Below are 25,679 nucleotides of genomic sequence, written 5' to 3'. Positions count from 1 at the left end.
GACTATGTTGCATGGAAATGTTTTTTGATAAAGCATTAATCACGATTAATGCATTAATAACATTAAGCACAAATCCACTAATACCTTGAATTAATTCCCATAACTACATTAAAAATATTTGTGAAATATTTTTTAATAGAATCAGAAGCTAGCAAAAATAAAAGAATCTCCTTGTTTCAAAAACATGACACCAGAAAGAATTTATGATAATTTATTTTAAATTCTGTTTATTCCCAGTTATCTGCTGATTTTTTTTAATTTATTATTTTTGTATATAACGAAATATCATTTATTTGCTTATGTCATATTTTCATTCTTTTTATATCTGATAAACATAATGTGGAGAATACAATATATAAAAGTCCTGATAAAAATTGACCTTAGTTAACAAATAATTGAGAATAAGCAGAATTTTAAATAAATGATCATAAATACTTCCAGGAATTTTATCTTTTAATAGATATTATGAAAGAGATTTTAATACAGTGACTGGGGTGACCATGAAAATGATAATGGGACGCAACGCTACAAAAATGTGTAATACGGATACGTATGAAGGATAAACTATTATTGGCTTTAATTATTATTATTAGAGAAACTATGATTAGCTTTTATTATTATTATTAGAGAAACTATGATTAGCTTTTATTATTATTATATAATTTTATATTCAAAATTATGGTAGGATAAATGTAGCTCATAAGATTTTTCCTTTGAAGTCTTTATTGTTATTTAATAAAAAAAATTGCAATAATGATGTATTGATTAAAAAATGGATAGTTTTCTCAACCAACTTCATGGCAAAGAACAAATACACAACAGCCCATTTGTAGAAAGAATGGCCACTACAAGCATGTCTGAGGAGACTGGAAAGGATAAGGAAGAAACGTCTACTGCAGCAATTAAAAAAAAAATACCTGAACTTATACCACGGAAGGGATAGTGATTGGATTTTTCATCCTCATGCTATTATTAAATATCATGGGGTGTATTTTTACTTTATACAAACCTTTTATGGTAAAAGAAGTCCTTGATACATAGCAGGAAGACATAGAGGAAAACCGAAGAGAAGAAGGAGAGCATGGTGTAGACGAGACTGAAGACGAGGGGCAAATAAAGGATATAAATACTGGGGTGAGTCAGTGCCACCCAGGCTGCATCACCCCTTTGTCTCGGGTAGCACCTAACGTTCGTAACGAGCAGCTCTTGGATTGTGGAACCGTTCCAAGGTTAGTGGGCCAATCGGTTTAGGGCGAATTTCAAATGAAAAATTCTCTGGCAGGGTAACACTAATGAAACAACCACGTAGTGATTGATGAATAAAAAAAAACCTGTATCGCTACAACCCATGAAGGGGTTCAGTACTTCGTAAGAAAGAACTTTTTCATCATCAACGATTGTGCAAGGAAGGAGTTTGTCCATAATCAAGCTCAAACACCAGGTTTAATACACAATAGTGCTTAATTCATTTATTTTCATCTTGAACGTTCCGGGAGACTGTACTCCTCTCCAGTACCTAATTTGTCCCAGTATTACTATACTTATCTGTCGCAGTATTATTATACTTATCTCTTGTAGTATTATTATACGTATCTTGCGGACAAAGTAGGTGCTGAAGAAGGGGTCAGTATCCCCGAAACGTTCAAGATAAAGATAAATCAATAAGTGAGCCACAAATTTTAAATATATAACTTGTACTCTTTTTTTAATATATTTTAGTTTTTTTATTGGCATAATAAAATTGGATATTTATAAATTTAAAATTTCATATTTCAAAAGAAAAAAAAATCTTTTCTCTTATGCTTATAAAACGTTTTAACGAAGATTTATCTTACATTTATTCGATTATATTCTATAAAATTAAGAAATAATTTTGAAAAGTTCTAAGTGATATCCGTTTAAGAATTTTATATACGAATTTTCATAGCAACAGAAAAGTAAATTTTTTTGGCAAAAAATCCAACTGCTTAAACGTTTTAAGGCCTACCCAAGTAATCAAAAAGTTGAGTTGACATATTGTGTCATATCTAACTCATACTCATAATCTGAGTTTCCTTCTACGAGTATTTTATCAGCTTTATCACTATTTCAGGAATTTTATTTGTGATACTGTCAATATCGATAATAGATTAAGAATTAATTTCAGTTCTATGGATCTACTCTGAATTCGATTATTGTGGCTCAGACAGCTACTATCAAGTGGGGAATAGTATGTTGTTGGCCTGGCTAATGATTATGGAGTTAACTAACATACCTGTCTAATCCCTAATCAAGAAATGAACTACTTCTCTTTACAGTAGTAAACTTTATTGCTATTTATTAGCACGTAATATAATTGATGCTTACAACTGTCTTATACGTTCGAGGAACGTATGCGATAATATCACGAAACTAAAGTCTTGGAATATAAAATCTACGATGAAGGGAGATAATATGTAGAGGGCCCTGAAAATACTATCACGTGAAGTGTGCGGTGCTGTTTCAGCTTCCAGGTAGAGAGTTGGGTGACTCATGTCACAGATAGCATGCCACAGCGCCAACGCAGTCTCTAACGCTAATGAGTTCTCCAAAGATTTCCTATTCCCGCCCAACAAAACATCCCAATATATAGAACTAACATTCAGAGAAAAATATTAACTTTATTGAAATCCTCTCTACTTAAATTACACTATGTGATGTTATTGACAGCAGTTCATATATGATGAAATACTTACAAATTTTACAGTTAGATGACACAAAAATAAAGGATTATTTAATAACATATTTAGACTTTAGATAGGATTCAAACTTAAATTTTCTCTGATACTTAATACATTAAATTCAATCACTTTCTGTCCACCCCATTCTTGAAGAATAGCAATTGAAAGTTCCAAATAAAAATGTAAATGGATCGACAATATTTAACATATGCCCCTCCACCACCACCTGGGAGGTGGCAAAGAGATGTCTCCCCTGGTAAATGTTCTTGCCATGGGAAGAGGTTTGGGCTCTGCAGTTTAAATCTAATACTACCAGGTTTAGTACGGACCCGGGCGTTTGGCGCCTTCGACCCTCCACATACACTGGACTTCACTATACCCCTTACAATACCTTTGGGTAAAAGAAGAAAGCATTATTACAATTTACACCTTTTTGTACTCAATTATAATTTATTTTCAAAGAAGGATACGAAAAAAAAATTTAACATTTATGATACTGAATATAGTTCAATGAATGCATAGAAAGCTCTAGGGCAGGCCAAGAAGGCCTGTAAGTAAATAACCAAAAAACTGGAAGGGCTGAATATTACATTTAATCCCAAAAAGACCGCCTGTATTATTTTCTCCTTCCATAAGAACAAGTGTCCCCTCCCTAAAGTCTATAGGGTAGCAGGGAGAATAGACCAGTAGGCAGCGTAGTATATCTGGGTGTCACCCTCGACAGACACCTGACACTAGCTCGCCACTGTAATAAGAAGATAAAGCAGGTCAGGACCAAGTCTTAATCACCTAACTTCTCCCAATCTTTTTCTCCGCCTCAAATTAATGATCTACAAAAGTGTGCTGAGGCCAGCCCAGCTCTATGGAGCACCTATGCTGACCAACATAGCACCTCCAACGGCCAAGAGGCTCCAACAGTTCCAGAGCGGTATACTGAGACATACTTCACTTCAAAGAGCAAAGACGTACCACATATATACGACATTTAAACTACCGACAGTGACAGAATTTATATCGAGGAGATACATCATATTTTTTAGACAGCCTTCAGTATGAACCCATTATTTAGGAAACTGACACCGATAGAACGGCCACAAACGGTAGCAGCCACACACAAACAGATTCAGACTCTACTAAGTACAAGTAACTAAATATTTTGAACCGACAAAACCTTGTGAGCCTCATCACCAACAGACTGACACAAAATACAGGCTTCCCCTTTCCAAATGCAGAAAAGAGGCTACCCTCAACCCGTTTTCATCCTGCCCCACACACTCATGGGGCTTTTTTTAGAAAAAAAAAGAAATATTTAACACAAATACTATTGTACGAGTATGTTTTATGTGGTGGTAATATAACCATGGCAACTTCATTCTTTTTCCTCTTATTTCATTTTAATAGAATAAACCTTAGGATTCATGATTTCCTAGAGGATTTTTTTTCTTTCATTTTTTTTAAGTTTATTTATTTTATGCATTTGTTTCTTATTTTCGTTCAAACTTGTAAATAAGTATATAAACAGTAATTGCACATTTTTGTTAATCAGTTTAATTTCAGTTGTATTTGATTCTTTTTCATTTTGAAAATTTTATATTTTACTCTAAGGCCCTAAAGCCTTATTCTATATAGAGTAATAATACACCTGTAATATTACTCTACTTAACGGATCAGTCCCAGGATAAATAAGCAATATTATTATTATTAAACCTTCACATAGCGCAAATTATAAATTATAAGTTTTCACTCAATAATTAAGAAGAATTTTGGACATAAAAAGTAAATATTAATTTTGAGGCAGACAATGGGGAAGTAATTTGTAATAAGAAAAGAAAATGTGAACTAATATTCATGATTTGAATATGAAACTTTCTTTTAATATCAGTTGACATATGTCCATTTAATAGTTTAAGAAGACAAAAATAACTAGATAGCGGGCAAAAAGCTGGAAACGTTGTTCCAAAGTTGAGAAAGAAGTAATCAAAGGGACTAATTCTTACTGAAAAAGAAATAATTAATTATGATGTTCAGCATAACGGACATCCATAGGGAGAATATTTGGTCCGTTGTGCGGAGGTGTCAGTTAATATGGGTAGATGTAAAAATAATATAAAATAGAATAATATAATTAAATACATCTCGTAATGAGGTATCATAAGCTATGATACCTCATTTGGACCAAGATAATAAATTTGATTTCGTTCTTTGAAAAAAAAAATTAATGCAAATCACCTCTTGATCTACCTTTTGTAGAATAGGTTTTTTCTGACTTACAAATAATTTCGAAATGTCTCCAAAACTATAAGGTGATTTTTTTTTAATTTTCAATAGCATAAAGATTTCTTAGGTCTTAAGGAGCACAAAAGCTTAAGCGACGATATGTATTTCATTTTTAATATAAACTTTTCGTATTCAATCAAAATTAAGATTAAATCAATACGCATTAATGTAAAAGAAATAAATTAAATGAAAATAACTTCAGAGAAAATGAGGGAAATAGGTAGAGAAATGTTTGAGAAAAATCGTGTTATTTTCACGTTTATTTTCAGAACTCTTGTCCAGATGAGAAGAATAGAATTGACAGTATCTGCCCCTAAAACAATAGCTGTCCGAATCTCGATTTGGAATGTTTCCAAGCCGTATATCTTTCTTTTTTCACATGAGCTAACTCCAGTTTTTCTGTATCATTCAATTTTTTTTTTTTTTTTTTTTTATCATAGGTTATTGTTAGACAGAAGATTCATTCTATGGAAGCATAAAAGAATGTGAGATATATATATATTTCAAGATAAGAGTATAATAAATCTATATTATATTTTATATAATATGTTAATGCTAAACCGTTTTCAGTATAAATCCATCATACTTGAAGAGTGAAAAGAAATATTTAAAAATTGAATAAATTTATAAAATAGACAAAATTTATTAAACGAACGTACAAAATTCAACATATTGATAAATCAATCAAGTATTATTAAGCCTGGTAAAAAATCTGCCACAGGAACGCAAAACTAAGATTACGGATAAGGAGCTATTTAGAACTTTTGTAGTTGAAAGTATGTAATTAATTGAAGGGCGGAGGGTAAGAGAGCCGATCAAAAAAGGGTACACAAAAAAGCAGAAAGCCTATTAATTATACAAACGTTTCGCCCCACGTTGTAGGACTTCTGGGATAAATAAAACAAGACGTAAACATTGTTAAGTATGTAAGAACTATATGATCGTAATTGAAAAGTTATGCAAAAAAGATATAAATATTAAAGGTGTAATTTAAAAGCTTTTTGTGTAATTAATATTTTATTTATATTTTTGTTAATAATATTTAATCTATTCATTTAAATGTATATATATTTTTGTTTTACTCCGTTCATTTTTACACCTTTCTTTTAGATATATAAGCTTTAATTAACTTTATATGCATAGTATCGAAGTTATCTCATTTTATAACGTTTATATCTTGTTTTAGTAAGCCCTGGAGAAGCCCCTCAAAGGGAGACAAAACGTTGGGATACAAGTAATGATTTTTCTACTGTTTTAAGTATGCTTTTTCGTTCACCATCCAGAACGTTAGTAATATTAGTATTAACTTGGTTTAAAACTTAACCCAAAAATTTGTTTAAGTCTATTAGTTTCATAGTATATACAAATAACTAACAATAGAAATTTAAAAAAGTAATAATGATTTTTGATTTTCGTGAATTGTCTTGACATGTGAAATAGTTTGACACGCTCATTGTTTTAATAATTCAATAAATTAATACATGCGAATAAAAAAAATAATAACCATATGAACATTCAACAGTAAAAGTGTGAGTATTTCTTATGAGAAAGTATTTCTTATGACATGCCAATTAGTTAAGCTCATTTCAAATGATAATAACAACAATAAAATAATAGAAGCGTAGGCAACAACAGAGGTCGCTGAGTCACTGAGGTAGTATTTTCCCCTACGAAGAAATATATTGCGTCAACAAATTCTGCGATATAATCTATCTTAATAAGATCGGTAATAACTGATATATTGAAGAATACAAAATCGAAAATATAAAAACAGTGTGGAAGGAAAATTTTTTAGACTTATCAACTACACTCTTTAAAACCAACTCTACCCAAATGCAAATTTTAAACCCATCAACTCAATTATGTGCAATTATGGTAGTGCATAAGACCTTGAAAACCGAGAATAAACTTTTAGAAATGTTAAAAGTTTCTCTGAAATTCACCTCCGCTTTTTACCAAAAAAAAAAACAACAATATATAACGAATTTCAGTTCAAGTGGGTCGCTGGACGCAACCAAATGTAGAGGGAAATATGCTTTTATTATTCGCACACTTATGTAGGACATCCCCAATTCCTCAAAACATTGTTCTGGGAGTTATGAAACGGTTTTAATTAGACCCCTACTACTCTTTGACAATAGAAAAATCTATTATAAGAAAGGTAATAACTGATATATTGAAGAATACAAAATCGAAAATATAAAAACAGTGTGGAAGGAAAATTTTTAGATTTATCAACTACACTCTTTAAAACCAACTCTACCCAAATGCAAATTTTAAACCCATCAACTCAATTATGTGCAATTATGGTAGTGCATAAGACCTTGAAAACCGAGATATATAGAAAATAAACTTTCAGAAATGTCAAAAGTTTCTCTGAAATTCACCCCTGCTTTTTAAAAGAAAACAACCATATATTTCAGTTCAATTGGAATTTCAGTTCAAGTGGGCGGCTGGACGCAACCAGATGTAGCGGGAAATATGCATATATTATTCACACTCATATTTAGGACATCCCCAATTCCTCAACTCGAAACGGTTTTAAATAGACCCCTACTACCCTTTGACACTAGAAAAATCTATTATTTCGATATAGATGGTAAATGTTCATATTTTATCAAGAATTATGACCAAACCTGGATCCTATAGCAATTATTTTGTTTTCTATACATAATTAATACAAATTTTTATGTATTTCTGCATATATTTATATGTAATATATTCCATAGACCGCTGTTTTGCTTTAATAGTGGAACATCCGACAAAAAAAGTTTTTTATCTTTTATTTGACGATTCCCTTAGATTGTACTGAAGACAGGGTTTACTTTAGGTATAAGTCTGTAGGGCGACTCCAAGAGAGAAAGTAACCCCCGTCTATGATTAAAATCTGTACCACTACAACCGTAGTCAGGTGTTCAGTACACTGTAAAGAAGTACTACTTCTTAAACAAGAGTTGTGCAAGGAGGTGATTTGTTCATGATCACGCTCAACAACCAGATTTTCCCCCAACTAAGGTTCATGATACTATCTTTGAAATCCATCCAAGTCAAAATACAATTGAAACTTTTTTTGTCAGATGTGCCACTATTAATGCAAAGTAGGGGTATTTATATTTTCACACCACTATTCCTAAAATAAATTCTTAAGTTACCTGTTGCAGTCCGAGCTCGCTTCCAAAGACATGTTCAGAGCAAAACCAACTTGCCTTCGCGTTGTCCGACGATACCTGGAAACGAATCATAGTGAAATGTAGCAAGAAAATTGTAATTCAATTTAACTAAAAAGAAATAACTTATGAGCCATAAATCTGGGTGTGAAAATACACTTTTTTATTCAATTTGACTGGTATTGAAAGCAACGGGGGTTAATCCACTACTATATTAATCTATATGCAATCAAAGGAATCTTAATCTATAATAATATAGCAAGCTTAATAGTTTTCTTGTTTGAACGCGCTAATTTCAGGAACTTTAACCATTAGTTTAATATTTCAATATTTTTCAAAATATTTCAATTTATTTTTGGTTTATTAGAAAATTTTCAATTGTTTTTCTTCACTTTTTTTTTTTTAATTACAAAATATATTGATGTAATTTATTGATAGTTTATGTTTCCTTTTGTTTTGTTTTCTAATTTTCTACTTAAAGAAATTATTTACCAAAAAAATATTTATAGATTGAATTTTTATTTAGTTATATTTTAAATAGTATTATTTTATTATCTTTGTATATTTTAAATATAAACCAAGTGTTTCTTTTGTTTCTTATAGTTAGTTATGTTTTAGTTTGTATTTTTTTTTTTTTTTCATTTCTTTTAAACACTAAAATTTAACTTTTTTTTTCTCATTAAGTACTCAGATTTCGATTGTTATTTTATTTATTAGGCCAGCCCCCTCTGCATATCTCTAAATTATAACAGAAATAATTTCATGAACTTCCATTACTATTTGAAAAATTCATATTTCATTGACATAACCCGTATAAACATAAACATTTTTTGAATCAGAAATCTCAATTGATTCTGGTGGCCATATTAATTTGTAATTTAAACATTTATAGCATTCATATTCTGCATGAATGAAATATATATTTAATGTCTGGAAGTTTTTGTCTTTTATGTATTTATACACTTTGTAATTGGACTCAAAATAATAAATTTTATAAGATTAGTAATAATACAATGCCAACGAAAATTTGAAGAAAAATTATTTTTTTATATGTTTCAAGTTTAAAGTTGGAAATTTAAACACACCGAAATAAAAATTCTGAGAATTAATTAAGTGTAATTAGATACAGGCTTGTTTTTATTAATTGATCAGGAATGAACTTAAAATTTAAAGCAGGTTGATGGTTGAACACTGAAAAAGCAAATATGAGGAAAAGCATTTACAACAGATGCTGAAAAATGATTATAACAAAATAACAATGAATATAACAAAAAACGGTGATGCTGGAAATCTATTTTGGTCATTTGAAAACATACACAACCTGAAATCCCTTCACTGTTTGTTCTGATACTTTAAACAAACAAAAGATATCGTGAATGAAAACAGGAATGAGTCACTTCAGCAAAATAAAGCGTAGATGATAAATATAACACTGGCAACATAACTTCATCTTGAATTTATTTTGGTAACATCATAAATTTATCAAAAAAAAACCAACCTTACCTAATGTTAAATATTACACAAGATTGTAATTATAAACAATGAGCGAACACAATTTTTTTTTCCTAATAATTTTTTAAAACTAATCTATCAGGACTTATTTTTATTAGGTGTATCAAAAATATAGTTTAAGAATTTCAATTATTATTACATTTCCAATAAACGTTGATTAGAATTTACCTGAATATTGAAAAATCGAATAATTAAGGAAAACTATATGGAGAATTATTTTTTAAAAAGAAATTTAATTAAATATCATTTATGCCTGTAAAATTAAAAATTTAAAAATAATACCTAATTTCAATAAGTATGTATCGATGTCAGAGTTGCAAAAACAAAATCTGTCTAAATAATATACGATGAAAAAAGCTTGTATCACTAAAACTAAAACAAAAAAAAACTTCAGGGCTGTTTCTTGAACAAGGGTTATACAGGAATGAGACTTGTTCTAGATCACACTATCCCACCAGATTTCCCTCCAATCAAGAGTACCCACTTTATAGAGGCTGGGTATGCCTTCAGGGAGGCTCCAGAACCCACAGGGTTGACTCGTGGCTATATTAACAGAATAAATAATTATCTACCACAACCGAACTCGAAAACGGGCCCGTGAGATAGTAATATAGTGCCTGGAAAATTAATCAATATAATACAAATTTTAGCCGTTACATTCTTTCTTATCAGTTATTCGTTTCCTTAGGTAATAGTTTACTGTTTTAATTATTTATTATTCAGTAAAATTTAGGCTCCGAAGAAAATCATACAGAAGTAAATATTATAATTAAATGATTATATTAAGGTAAAAAACATATTTCTTCTTCTCTTTGTAATTGAATGAATTAAATAAATGATTATATTAAGGTCAAAAACACATTTCTTCTTCTCTATCTTCCTCTTTTATGCCATATTCTGGTACGGACTGTCCTCGATCCAACGTTGCCGTGGTTCTTGCAGAGTTCTTTCAATTGTTAATATGACTTTTCCCCAATTCTTAAGATATAATCTTGATATAAAATTAGAGTGTATTTTAGCACAGGAATTTTCATATCCTCCCTAATCCTTTCATATTCGGTATCTACATTTCTTTAAAATAATTATGTAATTAATATTTAAAGATGTGTTTTGATTGTAACAATAAAATCGTCTAAAATATAATCACCCAATATTTCAAAGAAATTTTGTACTTAGTTACATTAAAACCGTATTTTATTAACCTTTTTTATGTTGTTATTTTATATACAAGATCAATAAATACATCTTGACTTGAGTAATATAGTAAATATATTCCTCACTATAGGAAAGAAGTATTAAATACAAAAACATTATTGGTACTAACCCCGGATTAATAGTAAAACATAACAATGCATTATGGAAGCTTTCAATGACTGTGAGTATTTTACATAACATTCCGAAAACAATGAACAAATTAAATTTCTTTAATTGTAACTTCTATATCAACAGGACTGATAACGTTGAATAGTAAACTACCGCCAACGGAATCGCCTCCAATTTTGCAAAACTGTCGTGATATATGTCATTATATTTGAAATTTACTTACTCTAATATATAAATAATAATCGTAGATAGTTGATAAGAAGAATGAAGTAACAGTCTAGTGAACTAACGAGAGTGAGTCAGAGCTGGACAAAGAGCCAAGCCTTACTGCCCGGCCCAGGAATTGTTGATCCGACCGATGGTTTAAATCCTACTTCACAAAACAAATAATCTTACCTCAAATTAATTGAAGGAGACCCTTTTAAAATGAAAGGGAGGGAGTACAAAATGTAGTTTTTATTCTCAGGAACTACAAAACATAAAGACTTTCTGTTAATTACGTTCCAAATACAAATAGTTTCTGTTTTTTTCAACTTAAAAACTATTCTTATCCGGTCTTAGTGCTCCTTAAGATTAAATGATGAGGTAAGTGTTCTGTAAACAGACATGAAAAAAATTCAATTAATTTGGCTTTCTAGTTTTCGAAACAAAAATATGATTTTTCAACTTATTTTATTTTCATTTTCACTATCAAACTCATTGTGACAGTTAAAATTAATAAAATACGTAGTGTACATTATAAATTATTACAAAGTATTTTATATGGATGATGATAGGACTATGTAACTACTAATAAGATGTATTATCCTGTAGATAGGGAAAGAGCCCCAAAACCTAGATGAATATTGGAGTGTATTAAAGTAGAAAGGATTTTTTTTTTATTTTTCACAATAAGGATTACATGAATTTTCCCGGTTTTCTTTTCAAATATTGTTATTTTTTTAAGCAAAACTAATTTAAAAAATACATATATCATCATAGCTTCCTCATATAATTACCTATATTTCAAGGTTTGGGAATGAATTTTATTGTTTAATAAATATGAATAAAAAAAAAAGTAAAGTAGCCTCGGTTGGAACATGCGTGTTAAGGAAAATGCATTTGCTCTTGGTGATACGAAAGAAGTGGATTTAATGAAAGTTTAGTCTATACTATGATGACACTAATCCCCAATTTCCCTCCAAATTGAAATATATTCGTACCGAGAAAATACGTTTACACATGCGGAAGCGAAAGTAGAGAACGGAATCTGATAAAACCGATACAGGATCAACTAGGGATCAATCCGTACGATTCAAAAATATTTTTAAAAAGTAAGCATTATATCACATTTTTACTAATTTGTACACCTGTGCTTTTAATTAAATTAAATTTAATTTACATGAATAGAATAGTAAATACATTAAACATGATTTTATTTTTTTTTCTTAGAAAATTTCTCTTGCAAACTCGATTTTTCTCCTTTTTTTTGGGGGGGGGGAGGGGGAGGAAACTTTCCATTTCTGGAACGTTCACAATATACAGAAAGTAATAGAGGGAGTCTCAAATTTTAACAGTCAAACCCTAGGAACCAACTGTACAGTTCAAAAGCAATGCAAAGTACATATTGAAAATCTATAAATATATTTTTCAAAATTTTCACTTTACCTCTAATGTTAACTCAAATATTGATGACTAATATTCACATAAGAGTTGCATTTTCTGTCAGAAATTCATTATTTTAATCTTCAGAATTAAAAAAACTGGCAACTAGCGGTAACTGTTGAATTTAAAATTGAAATTTTCAAAATACTTTGTGCATTTGAAAATAACTAATTAGAAATTAATGAATAAAATACCTACAACTAGTAAACTTTCACAAAACTATTTCCTTCGCAGAAATGATTTAAAAAATCATATATATTTTTCTTTAACAAACAGCTTATAATATTGACATTTTTTATTAATTAAAAGTATCAATAAGAAATATTTAAATTAATAATCCACTCCGATTCCTAATTTTGGCATTTTTTACAATGTAGCTGATTTTTTTAAAAAATACTGCTCTACTTGCTATTAGTAAATGTTTTCAAGATAAGATAAGAAAGACCTAAATATTTTAAACAAAATCACTAAAAACTAAAATATAGAAATGAACATATTAGGCATGTTCCTACGGCCATTGTTGACAGTCAAAAACTATAACTAAAAAATATGAAATAAATATCCCAGTTTTCATATATAATTAAATCAAACAACAGAGAAAGCTCTTAAATAATATTCATATTTTTTCAATCTTAAACTTAAGTTCTTGTTTTGTTTACTAAATAATTAAGATTCGTTCCCTCTCTTTCCCCACCTACGGTTCATTTTTTATTATAATTCATGTTCTTTTAATATGCTGTTACGATGTCAACGTTATGAATAAATAACAGAACATTATATATAAGGTGAGCTATAAAGTACAGGTGTACTAATAGAGATATACAGTTCACTGGCTCTTTCATAACAATTGCCCACACTACTCAATTTGACCCACATCTGTAAATATTCATACCATGAGTCAACGGTAGATACCAGTCCAAATAAAGTACTCTTCTTCGTTAAATCCAATAATGGAACGTTACATTTTAGTTCCTTCTATTAAAAAAATAAATAAATAAATACAAATAAAATTTAAAAACCTTATTTTTTTAATGTATCTTAAATGTACTCCCATGCAAGATTTAAAATATTTAAAAAGGAGAAAAAATGTCGATATTTCCATCAAAATGAATAAATCAACCTGAAAGTAAATGAAAAAGTAAGTTTACTTTGATTACATAAAAATAAAAAATATGAATAACAAAGGTTTTTAGAGTTTTGGTCGTTAACGTTAACTATGGTTTACTCACTAATAATCATGGTTCCTTAGACCATTGAAACTCAAAAAAATAAAAAACGTTAAAAGAAATATATAAAAGGATAAAGGAAAAAAATTAAAAGATTTTAATTAAGAGAAAAAAATATTTTAATGGAATTGTTCAGTTTTCAGTAAATTAAATTTTCAAATACATCAATGATTTTTTTCTAAAAAAATTCAATTTAATTATGTGTAAGATAAGTAACATTGAAATGATGTAGAATTTGTATTTAACAGTCATTTGAGACCGAAGTAATAATTTAAAACAAACTTATTTTTTTATATTTGGGATTTGATGTCCTCATGTTCAACTTGAGGCAGGAGACGGGTCATCTTGCAGGTTATCAATCTATTCTAGCCAGAATGGAAAAGTCTAGAATTATTCCGAGGACCCACCACGAGATAAAAATCAACTGTCCAGGTCGGATTCGAACATAAGAATGCCAAGTTTGTAGATCAATAGGCTCGGCCATTCACGGCCTCTAACATTAAACTTTAAACTTTTTTTATTTATCTCAAATTGGTTTGTTAGAAGAGTTACTATTTTTTTTAAATTTTAATAAATCCATCCTGCATATACCAAATTACTATCCATAATTCTTATTCACACAAAACAAATTTGAAAAAAAATTGCATTTAAATACCCGACTTATCTTAACATGGTGACACCACACATGTAGTGATGGTTGTGTAATTTGTACCAATTTATAACTTAAAACTTCTTTTTTTTTTATAATAATGTTTAGATACATTTTTCGTAAACTAAAAACTTCAAAAAAAATTTTAGGATATTAGGAAATTTTGTCTGAAATTCACACCCAATGTTATGATATTGTTCTGTTTAGGAAACAAATATACATTGAGATCTGGGATAACATTTGGGAGATGTCCAAATGTAGTGAGGGGGAAGAGATGAGAATGTATAAATGTATATCTGAGCTGCTGAGAATGAAAGTGGCATGAGTCACTTTTCTTTTATAAAGAGAAATCAAATTCTTTTGTAAAAATACTTTATTGATATATCTATAACAAATAAGTCTGTACCGCTACAACCCACCCTTCATGAGCATTGGCGCAGTGCTTTGTAAGGAAGTACTGTTACAAGACCAACGGTTGCGTAAGGAAGTGATTTAGGTCAGAATCATACTTGACCGCCAGATTTTTCTCAAATTAAGGGTATCCACTATATGAGGCTGGATTGATCCCGAGGGGGGTTCTTGAACCCATAGGGCTTACTCACGGCTATACTAATAGAATAAATAAATAATTGATATATCTATATGATACGTTATATCACTTATATTACTCAGCACATAATAAATATAGGGCTAAAATGAAAATACTAGTTAATGATCTCAAAACAAGAAAAAATTCCCTATGAAGGTATGTCTATCAATACTTTGCTTAGGACACATCCTCTTACCATGGTTTGCGATAGTTCGTTTCTTTTTCTATATCATACTACTGATTTTCAAAAACAAAAAATTGAATTTTCATAAATAAAATAAAACAAATTTTTCATATATCCCTAAATTTTCGTATATAACTTCATCCAATGAAACTTTCGAGTTACTATTTAAACAGGAGAATATAAATATATTCGAATTGTGTCCAAACTGAAAATGTAAATTAAGGATCTCAAAATGGACAAGAAAATATTTTGAGTTCTATGACGGTAATTCCGTTAATACTTTCTTTAGCAAATATTAACGTCTAAAGATTTTCACCGTTATGAATTATTTATGTTTAAATAAATTTTAACACATATGTGTTCTTTTCAATACATGTTCATATTTTAACCCTAAAACATTCTGTTTAATATGCATATTATCACATTAGTACATTTACAATAATCCTAATAAATGAAAAGTAACGTATGCCAATTTCAATCCCACCGGCTCTATATCAGGCCTCCCCATGAGCCCCAAAATCATGTTCTACGCGTTACGAAACGAATATAAAATGCACCCCTCAACACTCCCACGACCTTCGATACAGCTCAAAGCCTATTTTCGGGAGAAATACGATAGTAAATATATGAATTGAAAATATTGAATAGTGAAACAATGCTATACTTTTTAAATATTTCTTGGAATGAAATTGATTTCTACATAAGTCTTTTAATTTTATTAACATACTAAAAACAAGATTAATTACTCTAACAAAAAAAATGAATTAGCGATCTCAAGAAAAACGTGTCCGATAACGCTTTGTTTACGAAATATTTACCTTTGAACATTTTCATTGTTATGAATTATATAGGTTATAATAATTAAACTAATATGTGTTCCAACTACTGTATTGATGTTAATAACCATTAACATTGATATTAAATTATGTTCAAGCATTAAGGTATCACTCGGTATCTTCCGAAGTAGCAGTGGCGGAACGGTTACTGTTTCGCAAACTCTCCAGATCTGACACCATTGGATTTGTTTTGTTTGGGCAGGTATTAAACAAAAATTCCATGCAAGCTCAGTTATTGATTTTCATTCTTTAGGGAGGATAATTGTAAATTACGAAACAATAACATATATCCAGTGTCCTTCAGCTAAAGCTACTTTTGAAGGAAAATGCCAATCCTGTCTCACTGCTCAAGGTAATCACTCTGAACAAGATTAGGATGAATGTTAATGTTTAGATCAAATAAATAAAGTAGTTAGAACACATGTATTTATTGCAACCAAAATATGCCATAACAATGAAAATCTTTAGACGTAAACATCTACTAAACAAAGTGTTAACGGTTATACCTTCATATTTTCAGTTAGGACACTTAACCCTGAAACATCCAGTATTTTTAGTAGCATGAAATTAAATGAAAGAGCATGCCGTTGATGGGATCGAAGAGATCGTGAGGAGAATTGTTACGCCCCCTAACCAAGATTATTCTAGGGCCAGTAAGAACCATATGGCTCCATATTACTGACTCATAGAGCTTTTGAATTCAAAATAGAATCTCGGCAGAAGGGCCGAATCCATTAACTCCGCTTTGCCTTCATCCTCCATTTCTGACGATGCTACAGTTTTCAAAAATCATGTGTTATGAAATGGAATCTAAGAAGATTGGATGCTCTCGGAAATTGCCTAGTCTCAGCCGATTCCTCGTTTAGTTAATAATCAAATTCTTTCATAGTTCATATTTATACGTTTTTAAATACTACTAACAGTAGATAGATGATTGATGATTTTAAATAAAATTAAACGTAAGTTAGGGGAAGTTTCATTGAAATTTCAGCATTTAAGCCCTGTTAAACTATTTCAATAAGGATGGCACCTATCTGATATTATAGACCTAATTTGTTCATCGATATACCGAGTTTAATCAAAATCGCTAAAGCTATTTCTGAGGAAATTCTAAAATAAAAAGTATAAAATCGACTAAATAAAGTAAAACATTCTGTCAGTAGATTTTATCGAAAAAGTTACAATATCATCCCAGCAATACACTAGCCTTAAATACAAAATTAACATCCGAAATTATAGGGGATTTTTTACATTTTTTTTTAAACAATTTAATAATACCAAGAGTACATTAAATATTTCAACAACTATAGCACTATGTCACAATAAGTGGTCAATACTAAGTAAGTCAATTATTATTTATATTCATTTTATACTCAAATGTACAAAACAATCTGACTTTTTCAAATATAAAAAAAGGTTAACCAACGCACTAAAAAGAAATTTAATCAGTCAAAACGCTAACATGATTTATTTTTAAACTATCTATTATACCTTAATACATATCTTCGAAAAACATTTTATAGAGATAAATTAAATTTAAAAATCATTATTTTTCTAATTGAAATGTATTTAATTATATCCTTTTTTTTTTTTAATAAACTTAAATATTATTATAATTGTTCTTCAAAAATAAGATGTACAACTTATATGAAAATTCAATTTTTTTAGTAATATATTTTTTTAGCATATAATATACGACTACTTCAATTATGAGTAATTGTCCCATCACAGAAAATAATACAATTCTAAAATAATCCCAATTGATTTTTTAAGCCATGTTTTAAGCTTCATTAATAATAATAGTTTTTATCTTATAGGAAAGAATATTAATACCTTTAATACACCTTATAATATATATTTATAATGAGTTGCCAATATCATACAATATTTTCTAGTCTATTTTAATCAATTTCTGAATCAAGTTAAATCTAAAAAAAAAAAAATTTAGGAATATTTTAAAGATTCATAAAAAGTTATTATCGAACGGTATAAAAGTATACCAGCACAAGATAAGAAATATTTTGACGCCAAAATAAATTGGCGGGATAGATGTAGATGCATGCGCATTGATTCAGTGCGCAGATGACCGCTTGTACTTTGGACACAACACTGTATGTTTTTGTCAGTTAAATAAAACCTAACTTCTTCGATTACTGAAGGTAACAGGTTCATTAGTGCTATCTACCGATACTACGTTAAAAAAATGTGATGAACCTACTTAGGAGCAAGACTAACCACATATAAAAAAAAAAAGTAATTGTGGAACCTGAATTAGATAAAATGATAAAATATGCCTCAGCCCTCTTCCACTAAACTCAGGAAATTACAGAAATATGTTTATTGACAGTATTAAACAGTCATGAAAACATTATACAAAATACAAGAATTACTAGACAAAAAAAAATTACTTTCATTAAACATTTCTTTAGATTCTATTACTTTTTTCCGTAGGCTCAAAATTAATTTAAAAATGAAAAATTTATTACATGCCAATAATATAACTAAAGCCCATATAAATAAATGTTGGGTAAATGTAATATTGTTCTTTCCTTAAGTTAAATTTGATATACTTAAATGAGAATACTAGTAGAACTATCTTTAAATTATTATTTAATTTATTTAAGTACTGAGCTTTATTCATAGAGTGGCTCCATACATAAAAAAATATATATAAAAAATGGATTTGTATAACAAATGTGTTCAGGATATTAACTCAAACGTCATCCTACTTTGGCAATTATGGAACATTCAATTGTACAATTACTAATTTGATTCTGACTACAGCAGGTGCAGATACCGACACCTCTCTCTCTCTCTCTCTCTCTCTCTCTCTCTCTCTCTATATATATATATATAGATATAGATATAGATATGTGTGTGTGTATAAAACTAAAAACATTATATATATACCTACAACAGATAAGAAAAAAGATATATATATAGATATAGATATAGATATAACATCGTTATTTGAAATAGCATATTTATAAATTCTTTAATGGTTGTAATAACTAGATAAAAATTGAAATTGGCATTATTAATATGTTATGCGCCTAAAGAACATTTTCTTTATTTCCAAAATATATCCATGTAATGTTAACATGTATGAAAGGGTAAAAATAAGAATTATATAAAAAATATCTAAGGTCAACTACCAAGATTTAAGTGCATATTCATGTTTTTTGAAGCAAAATATTATTTAATATTTAACCTCTTCATGTAATTTCTCATTTACTAATTCTTTTTGTTTAGATATATATCATTTGTATAGTATATCACTTTTTTGCATAACTTAAAACATTACTTTTGACCTAAATTAAACATTATATTTAGTAATAATGACAATTTTCTTCATTAGTTCTCGGACAAGTTCCTTTAGAATAATATAATAGGCAGCATTGGAACTAGGCTTTAGTACCTAGGTGTATTTTACAAAAGTTTAAGAAATAATAAAATATCTTTAATACTAATAAATTATAAAAGTAAATGAGACAATTATAATAAACAAGTAAGAAAAAAAGCAGATATTGTTTATATAAGTAGAACGTTTCATAGACATCCAGTAATATTTTGTATTAAATGTTAAACCATAAAATAAAAAGGAAACAAATAAAATAAAACCAACTACTATATCATAAAGCAAAAGGTAGCTAACTTCCAATAAAGTAAAAGAAAAAGAAAAAAGAAGAATGAAAAACTGATATTTAACAAGAAAGAGAAATTAATGTTAATGCATACATTTACGAATTCATTTTTAAATGAAATTTAGGAACATAAAAAAAAAGGATAAAAAGGCAACAAAAAATAAATTCTCGAACAAATCATAAATCATAAGATATCTTCCAATAGTAATAGAATTAAAAAAAAATTAAATAATGATTATTAACAAAAAGATCAAACAATATTTTATATGCATATTTACAGATTTCTAGTGAAAATTATAGATATCCAATAATATTTTATAGACTTTTTATGACTTAGAGATAAGAAATTAGTACTAATTTCTGTAAAGTTGACCATCAATGTAATTTCAATACCTGAAATAGGCCCAATTAGTAAAAAATGAAGTAGAATTCGATTTTGAGATAACAGGCAATATATGACAACAATTTAGGTGTGAATAAATGGATAAGCTTGATTTACCTACTACCTTGTTGAGAACGATCAGTTCACATAAATGAATACCAATTAATAATACAATACATTAAAGTTATTAAACCACTATGTACCTCATTAAACGATGTTTTCTAGTTTCCATTATCCATTCTCTTGGTCCAGTTATTAGATATGAGAAGATTCTGAAGCATTTTGATCATTTTGAAAGCATCCCGACGCGGCCATTTCACGGTTAGTTATTGGTACCTGCCGTGGGGAGCGCCACTACGCTCTCAAACTAACAATCATACCAACACTAAATTCTTTGACTCTGATATTAATTGCAAACTATTCACTTTTATTCCGTTCAAAAATTTTTCTCACTTCATTAATAATATCTATGGAAAATATCCAGTTTATACAATGAAAAAATTTTCCACAACTTAAGTAATTAAAATAACCCTAATAGTATAGTCTGTTTTTCGAGCATCCATTGAATCGTTTTAATTTTAACATACTATACTAGCAACTGTAAGAATTCCTTCTTTTTAAATTTAACTTTAAAATATTACTCTTTCGGTTTAGAAATTACTTTAATTATCATTATTCATGTATTATATTTTATTATTGTAGGGAGATGAAATTTCACCGTTGCAATTACTTTCCATCCACATAAAACAAAATAGAGAAAGGGAGTATTCTATTGAAAACTAAATATAGAAATTAAATTAAAAAGAGGAAGAAATCTATAACCCCACTAGAACGACAACTTTTTTATTTTCATCTCCTTGATATTTAGTCCTAATTTAGAAAATACGGGATCTTCCATTTCTAAACCGTTACTTTTTAATCTAAAATTAAATGGTTGGTATGAAAGTCAAGAAATGTAGTTATATTTTATTATTATAGGAAGATAAATTTCTCCTTAAGAATTGATCTATATGTAAGCAAATAATAATAAGAAAGAAAATCATCAATGAAAACTATATTTTAAAAAATGAAATACTAAGTACATATTTATAAAATTTTATGAAAAAGGAAAATCTGCGTACCAGGTTTATCCCATAATACACCTATTGGAAAATATAGTTGATCTAAATAAATATAGTTGAAATAACTTAAATTTTTAAGTGCAATTCATTTTTTCAATTAAAGGAGTAATAATAAAACCGCTTATTGTATTTATATGTAACAGAAACAAGTTTTCAAGAAAAAATTAATTTTTTACAGCTAATGAAAAATATCATCAAAGTAAATATAGTTTAAATAACACATTTTGAAATACAATTTATTTTCTTATTAAAAGCGTATAAACATATATGTAATTTATTCATTAAATTATTATTTATTTAGTGTTATAAATTATTAAATAAAGTTCTTTATAAATTTTTATATTCAAGACCAATATGTAATGATGCAATTATAATATACTAAAAATTATCTGGAAGTGTTCTCCAGTTCCATAGGACAGTAGATAAAAGCTTCAAGGACAAGGTGAAATACCCCTTCTCTCCCAAAATCAAAAAATATCATTTCATAACCACCAATACAACTTTTGAATATTGAATAATATTTATGTATCTTTTGTGTATTTTGTTCAATTTCACTTTTTAGTAATAAACCCTCCTCCTACCGAAAAACAATCTGCGTTCCCTCCAGCTCCAGTTATATTTATTAAGCAAACTCCAGCCCTTAGTGTATTATTTTACGGCTGTAAATGAATCATTTAGGAAAGGGGGTGGTACTGACACCAGGGTTGAAACAAATTGATCAGTTGATGACGATACACATAAGTGATGCTGTGACACCGACAGTACGGAGGGTAGCCGATGATATCATCTTCCTCCCTCTTCCTTAGTCATCTTTCTTACAAGATCGATCCCTTCTTAGGGAGTCCTTAGGTATTGTTATACCGCAGTACTATATCGTCCCTTCGAGAGTTCCTTCCAAAGTACAGCTAATGTATGATTTACAAAGAAAAGCTGTATAGACCAACCCTATAAGTCATCAAAATAAAAAAAAGTTGTATTCAATAGGAAAGATAATTAATTTTCAATTAATGATCTCATTAAGTTTAAACTTTTAAACGAGTATTTGAACATTTGTATAATAACTATCAGTAGCTCTTTCAAGATATTCAGTAATAAATATGAATTTAGCAACAGAAGATAGGATGATCCAAAATTCCTGCAAATGAAAATTTTAAAATCCAAACAATTTCAGAATAATAAACGATACGTTCTCACCTATTTCGATCTAAAATGTTTTGATGTTTCTACATTGAAAAAAATCAATCCGTGCCCAATATTTTAGTACTATAAACAAAAATTATACAAACTTTGGGGTGAACCTAAAAGTAAAATTTATTTAACTAAAAAATTTCGCTCACGATTCAGGAACCGTTGGACCTATTCCTAACGTCCCTAGGTATATACCAACCAACTTTAAACACCTAAATTCAGTTCGGTACACATGTTTCGTTTTTGAGCTAGGATGATCACTTACCCACACACAAAAGATTTTAGTGATTAATTATCCCGCGCTGTGACTAGGTACTAGTCAAATTATGTCTTATTGATAATTTCTCCAACTCTCATAAAAAAGAAATAAAATAAAATATAGTAAGCTAGGTTCCACTGAGTCAATATATTCAGATATTTCTCACGACCTTTCTATATCAATTCGTCAAGAGTTGCTAATTTTGACAATTGTGAATCCATCAGTAATAAAAAAAGATTATATTATATGTTCAACTTCCATAAAATTGGAACATATAAATTCCCTTACAGTGCATAACCAATCAAAAGCTAATATTTACAATGGGTTCATCCGTTCTGCTTTAAACAAAAGCTAAATGAGATGATCCAGCTTCCTGGACCTCCCACGCTATCTTGTGCCCTTCCGGACGACCCCTCCCCTCCCCCCCGCCTTCCGGCTGACACAGAGGAAGGTGCCACACTGATAACAAACCGTTCTTCCTTTCTTATGTTGTCAGTCCTGTTTCCGGTGTTGAGGAAACGGGCTGAATGGCCTTAGGTCTAAAATAGATTTCAGCTCATTTAAGTCATTTCAAAGTCACATCAAAAGTTACATTGTAAGAGCAAGTATGCCATAATGAACGTCTATGAGGATTTTAATTGGTTTGCCTATATTAATTGTCGGCAACATCATGAAGAAAGCTAATTGAAAATATCATTTTAATAAGCAATAGTAATTTATAATGAGGTGTTAGAAGTCAGCCGTAGATTATTATGAGGGGTTCCCCGACCATCTTTTTCTCATAATAGTAATTTATTGATATTTAACCTCTCACAGTCGGTTTCCAACAGACAAAACTAAATAGAAATGCTTATTTGGAAAATGTTGATCAAAATATTTTTTTCAGTTATTACCAAGGGTTAGCTAATGATCAGAGCGTTTTATTCTTATTAAATTGTACAGTAATTATCATTTTATCAAAAAATGTACAATAATCAATCTTAATATTTAGTTATAAATGCAGAATTTATGTGTGAAACTCACTGAAAAAACACACTTTGGTTCATTAGTCGGATTGAATCAGTTTGAAGACAGAGTGAATAAAGAAGTTAAGCCGTAGATTCAAATTTTTCATATATTTCATCTTAATTTTTACCACTAGTTGATCTTTTAAACCCCAAAATTTTAACCTAATTTTCCGCTCGAATTGTTCCATTACAAAAAAATATATTATAGTAAACGGAATAGACAGCTTGATTTCCTCTGCAGATGCATTGAAAAGACAAGTAAATGGAAAATTGCATACGAATTTCGTGGAATTTAAATCCTATTACGAATTTAGGAGTCAGATTATAAAGAGGTTATGACATAGTTAAAGAAATAAATTAAGATAAAGCAAGTGGATCCTAGAATTTCATTGGTTCCACTTCTGACTGATCTCACACCAACATTTCAATATACTAAATTTTTACCATTAGTTTATCTTTTATAATCCAAATTTTCTGATTGTTAGTTCTCACTCTTCCTTTATAAAAAATAAAATGTATTAACTCTTTCACTATGGAACTTGGATAAAAGGAACAAATTGGTTGATTTCCTATATAGGTTAAATATTGAAAGAGCGGTTAAGTGGAAATAAATATTTTAAAAAGATATACAAATTAAGTGACGATTTTTGTTAAATGCCACAACGAATTTAGGAACCTCTATCACCATTTCATCCAGAGGGTGTTATATTGGGTAGTTATACCAGACGGCGCCTAGTATTTATCCAGAATTATCTCTCCTCTTATAAAACAATATTCCATTTACCCCGGTTTACCTATTAAAGAAATAGTTCTACAAGAATTTAAGTTTTATTTGTAGCTCTTGTCGCATTTTGGCTATAAATCAAGTAATTCTACCATATTTTTAATTATATACCATATTAAACTGATATCAGATATTTATATAACCAATAAATGGTCGGTACGGATAAAAATAATTTTAGTTTTTCATTTTCAGAAAATATTCAGAAGGCTTAAAAAGCCAACCAAAAATTGATAAAGCATACCCGCAAGACTTTAGACGTTAAATATATTTAAATGCGACATATAAACTTACTCATTTGAAATATTTTTGTTACTACAGATCTTTATGGTATAATCTCCAATACCATAAGAGTTTATAACATAATCCTGGAGAAAGAAAGACCTTTTTTATTGTTAGAAAAGGATAAAAAAAAAACACAATTATTTACCATCAATTTATTTATCTTTTAGAATAGTCCCAATACAAATAGAGATGACCAATCCTCAACATAGTAGTAAATTATTTATAAAATTTCAAAAGAATTAAAAATATAAGAAACCTAAAAAAATACACAATTAAACAAAAAATAAATTCAAACATCAGTCAACATAAGTATTTATAAAATTAAACAGTTCAAAAAACATAACAAAAAGAAATAATCGTTTACAGTCGGTAATAATTATAAACAATCTCCTTTTTTTTTATATTTTGTCAAAGTTAAAAATGTACTTGCATGAACACAAAACAATCAAAAGCACTAGCGTCATATGTAAGGTTAGAAAGTTATAGTAAAAACTCTAATTCGTACAATATTATCTAAGCGATAGTAAATGCTTCTTAATATAGGAGTATTTGTTGATGTCAATAACTTATTAAGAATGTTTCTGTTATAATGAATAATATTTGGTAAATAGCATAGCCTATATTATTTGCACAGTGGACAAATAACAGTTAAAACGAATAGGTCTTTAGGTATTTTACAAATCATTGGGTTTATTATGTAAGATTGGTAGTAAAATTTGATTTCCTTTTTTCTAGAGAGTCTTAGTTGTGCCATCATTTAAAAGACGTGTCTGTTATTTAGTATAGTTGGATGTCGGAGTGAATGAATAAATTAAAGAATGATTTTTCATCTAACAATGCCATCGTAGAATGATGTCAGAGGTTCTTCAAAAGTTTCCTAGCTTGAGATGTTGGGAAATGAAGGGC

The 25,679-nt window shown here is 29.0% G+C and overlaps 1 protein-coding gene across 2 annotated transcripts in view; it reads right to left on the bottom strand.

Moving 5' to 3' along the window:
• puc (puckered) overlaps positions 1–20,386 on the bottom strand; it is a 276,245-nt gene extending 255,859 nt beyond the window's left edge. The window contains exons 1-2 of one of the 2 annotated variants that reach the window (XM_014436891.2): positions 20,336–20,386; positions 8,129–8,203 (exon numbers count right to left, since the gene is read on the bottom strand). In XM_014436891.2, the coding sequence (XP_014292377.2) occupies positions 8,129–8,203; positions 20,336–20,364 (104 nt within the window). In that variant the 5' untranslated portion in view covers positions 20,365–20,386. Of the gene's footprint in view, positions 1–1,009; positions 1,060–8,128; positions 8,204–20,335 lie in introns of those variants that run through there. The other variant, XM_014436902.2, reaches the window with a different exon arrangement.
• Between the last annotated feature and the right edge of the window lie 5,293 nt (positions 20,387–25,679).

Source organism: Halyomorpha halys, unplaced genomic scaffold (genome assembly GCF_000696795.3).
Source record: "Halyomorpha halys isolate HHAL.00 unplaced genomic scaffold, Hhal_1.1 Scaffold51.1, whole genome shotgun sequence".
In the NCBI taxonomy this organism is placed as follows: Eukaryota; Metazoa; Arthropoda; class Insecta; order Hemiptera; family Pentatomidae; genus Halyomorpha; species Halyomorpha halys.
This window is presented reverse-complemented; position numbering and strand designations above follow the sequence as displayed.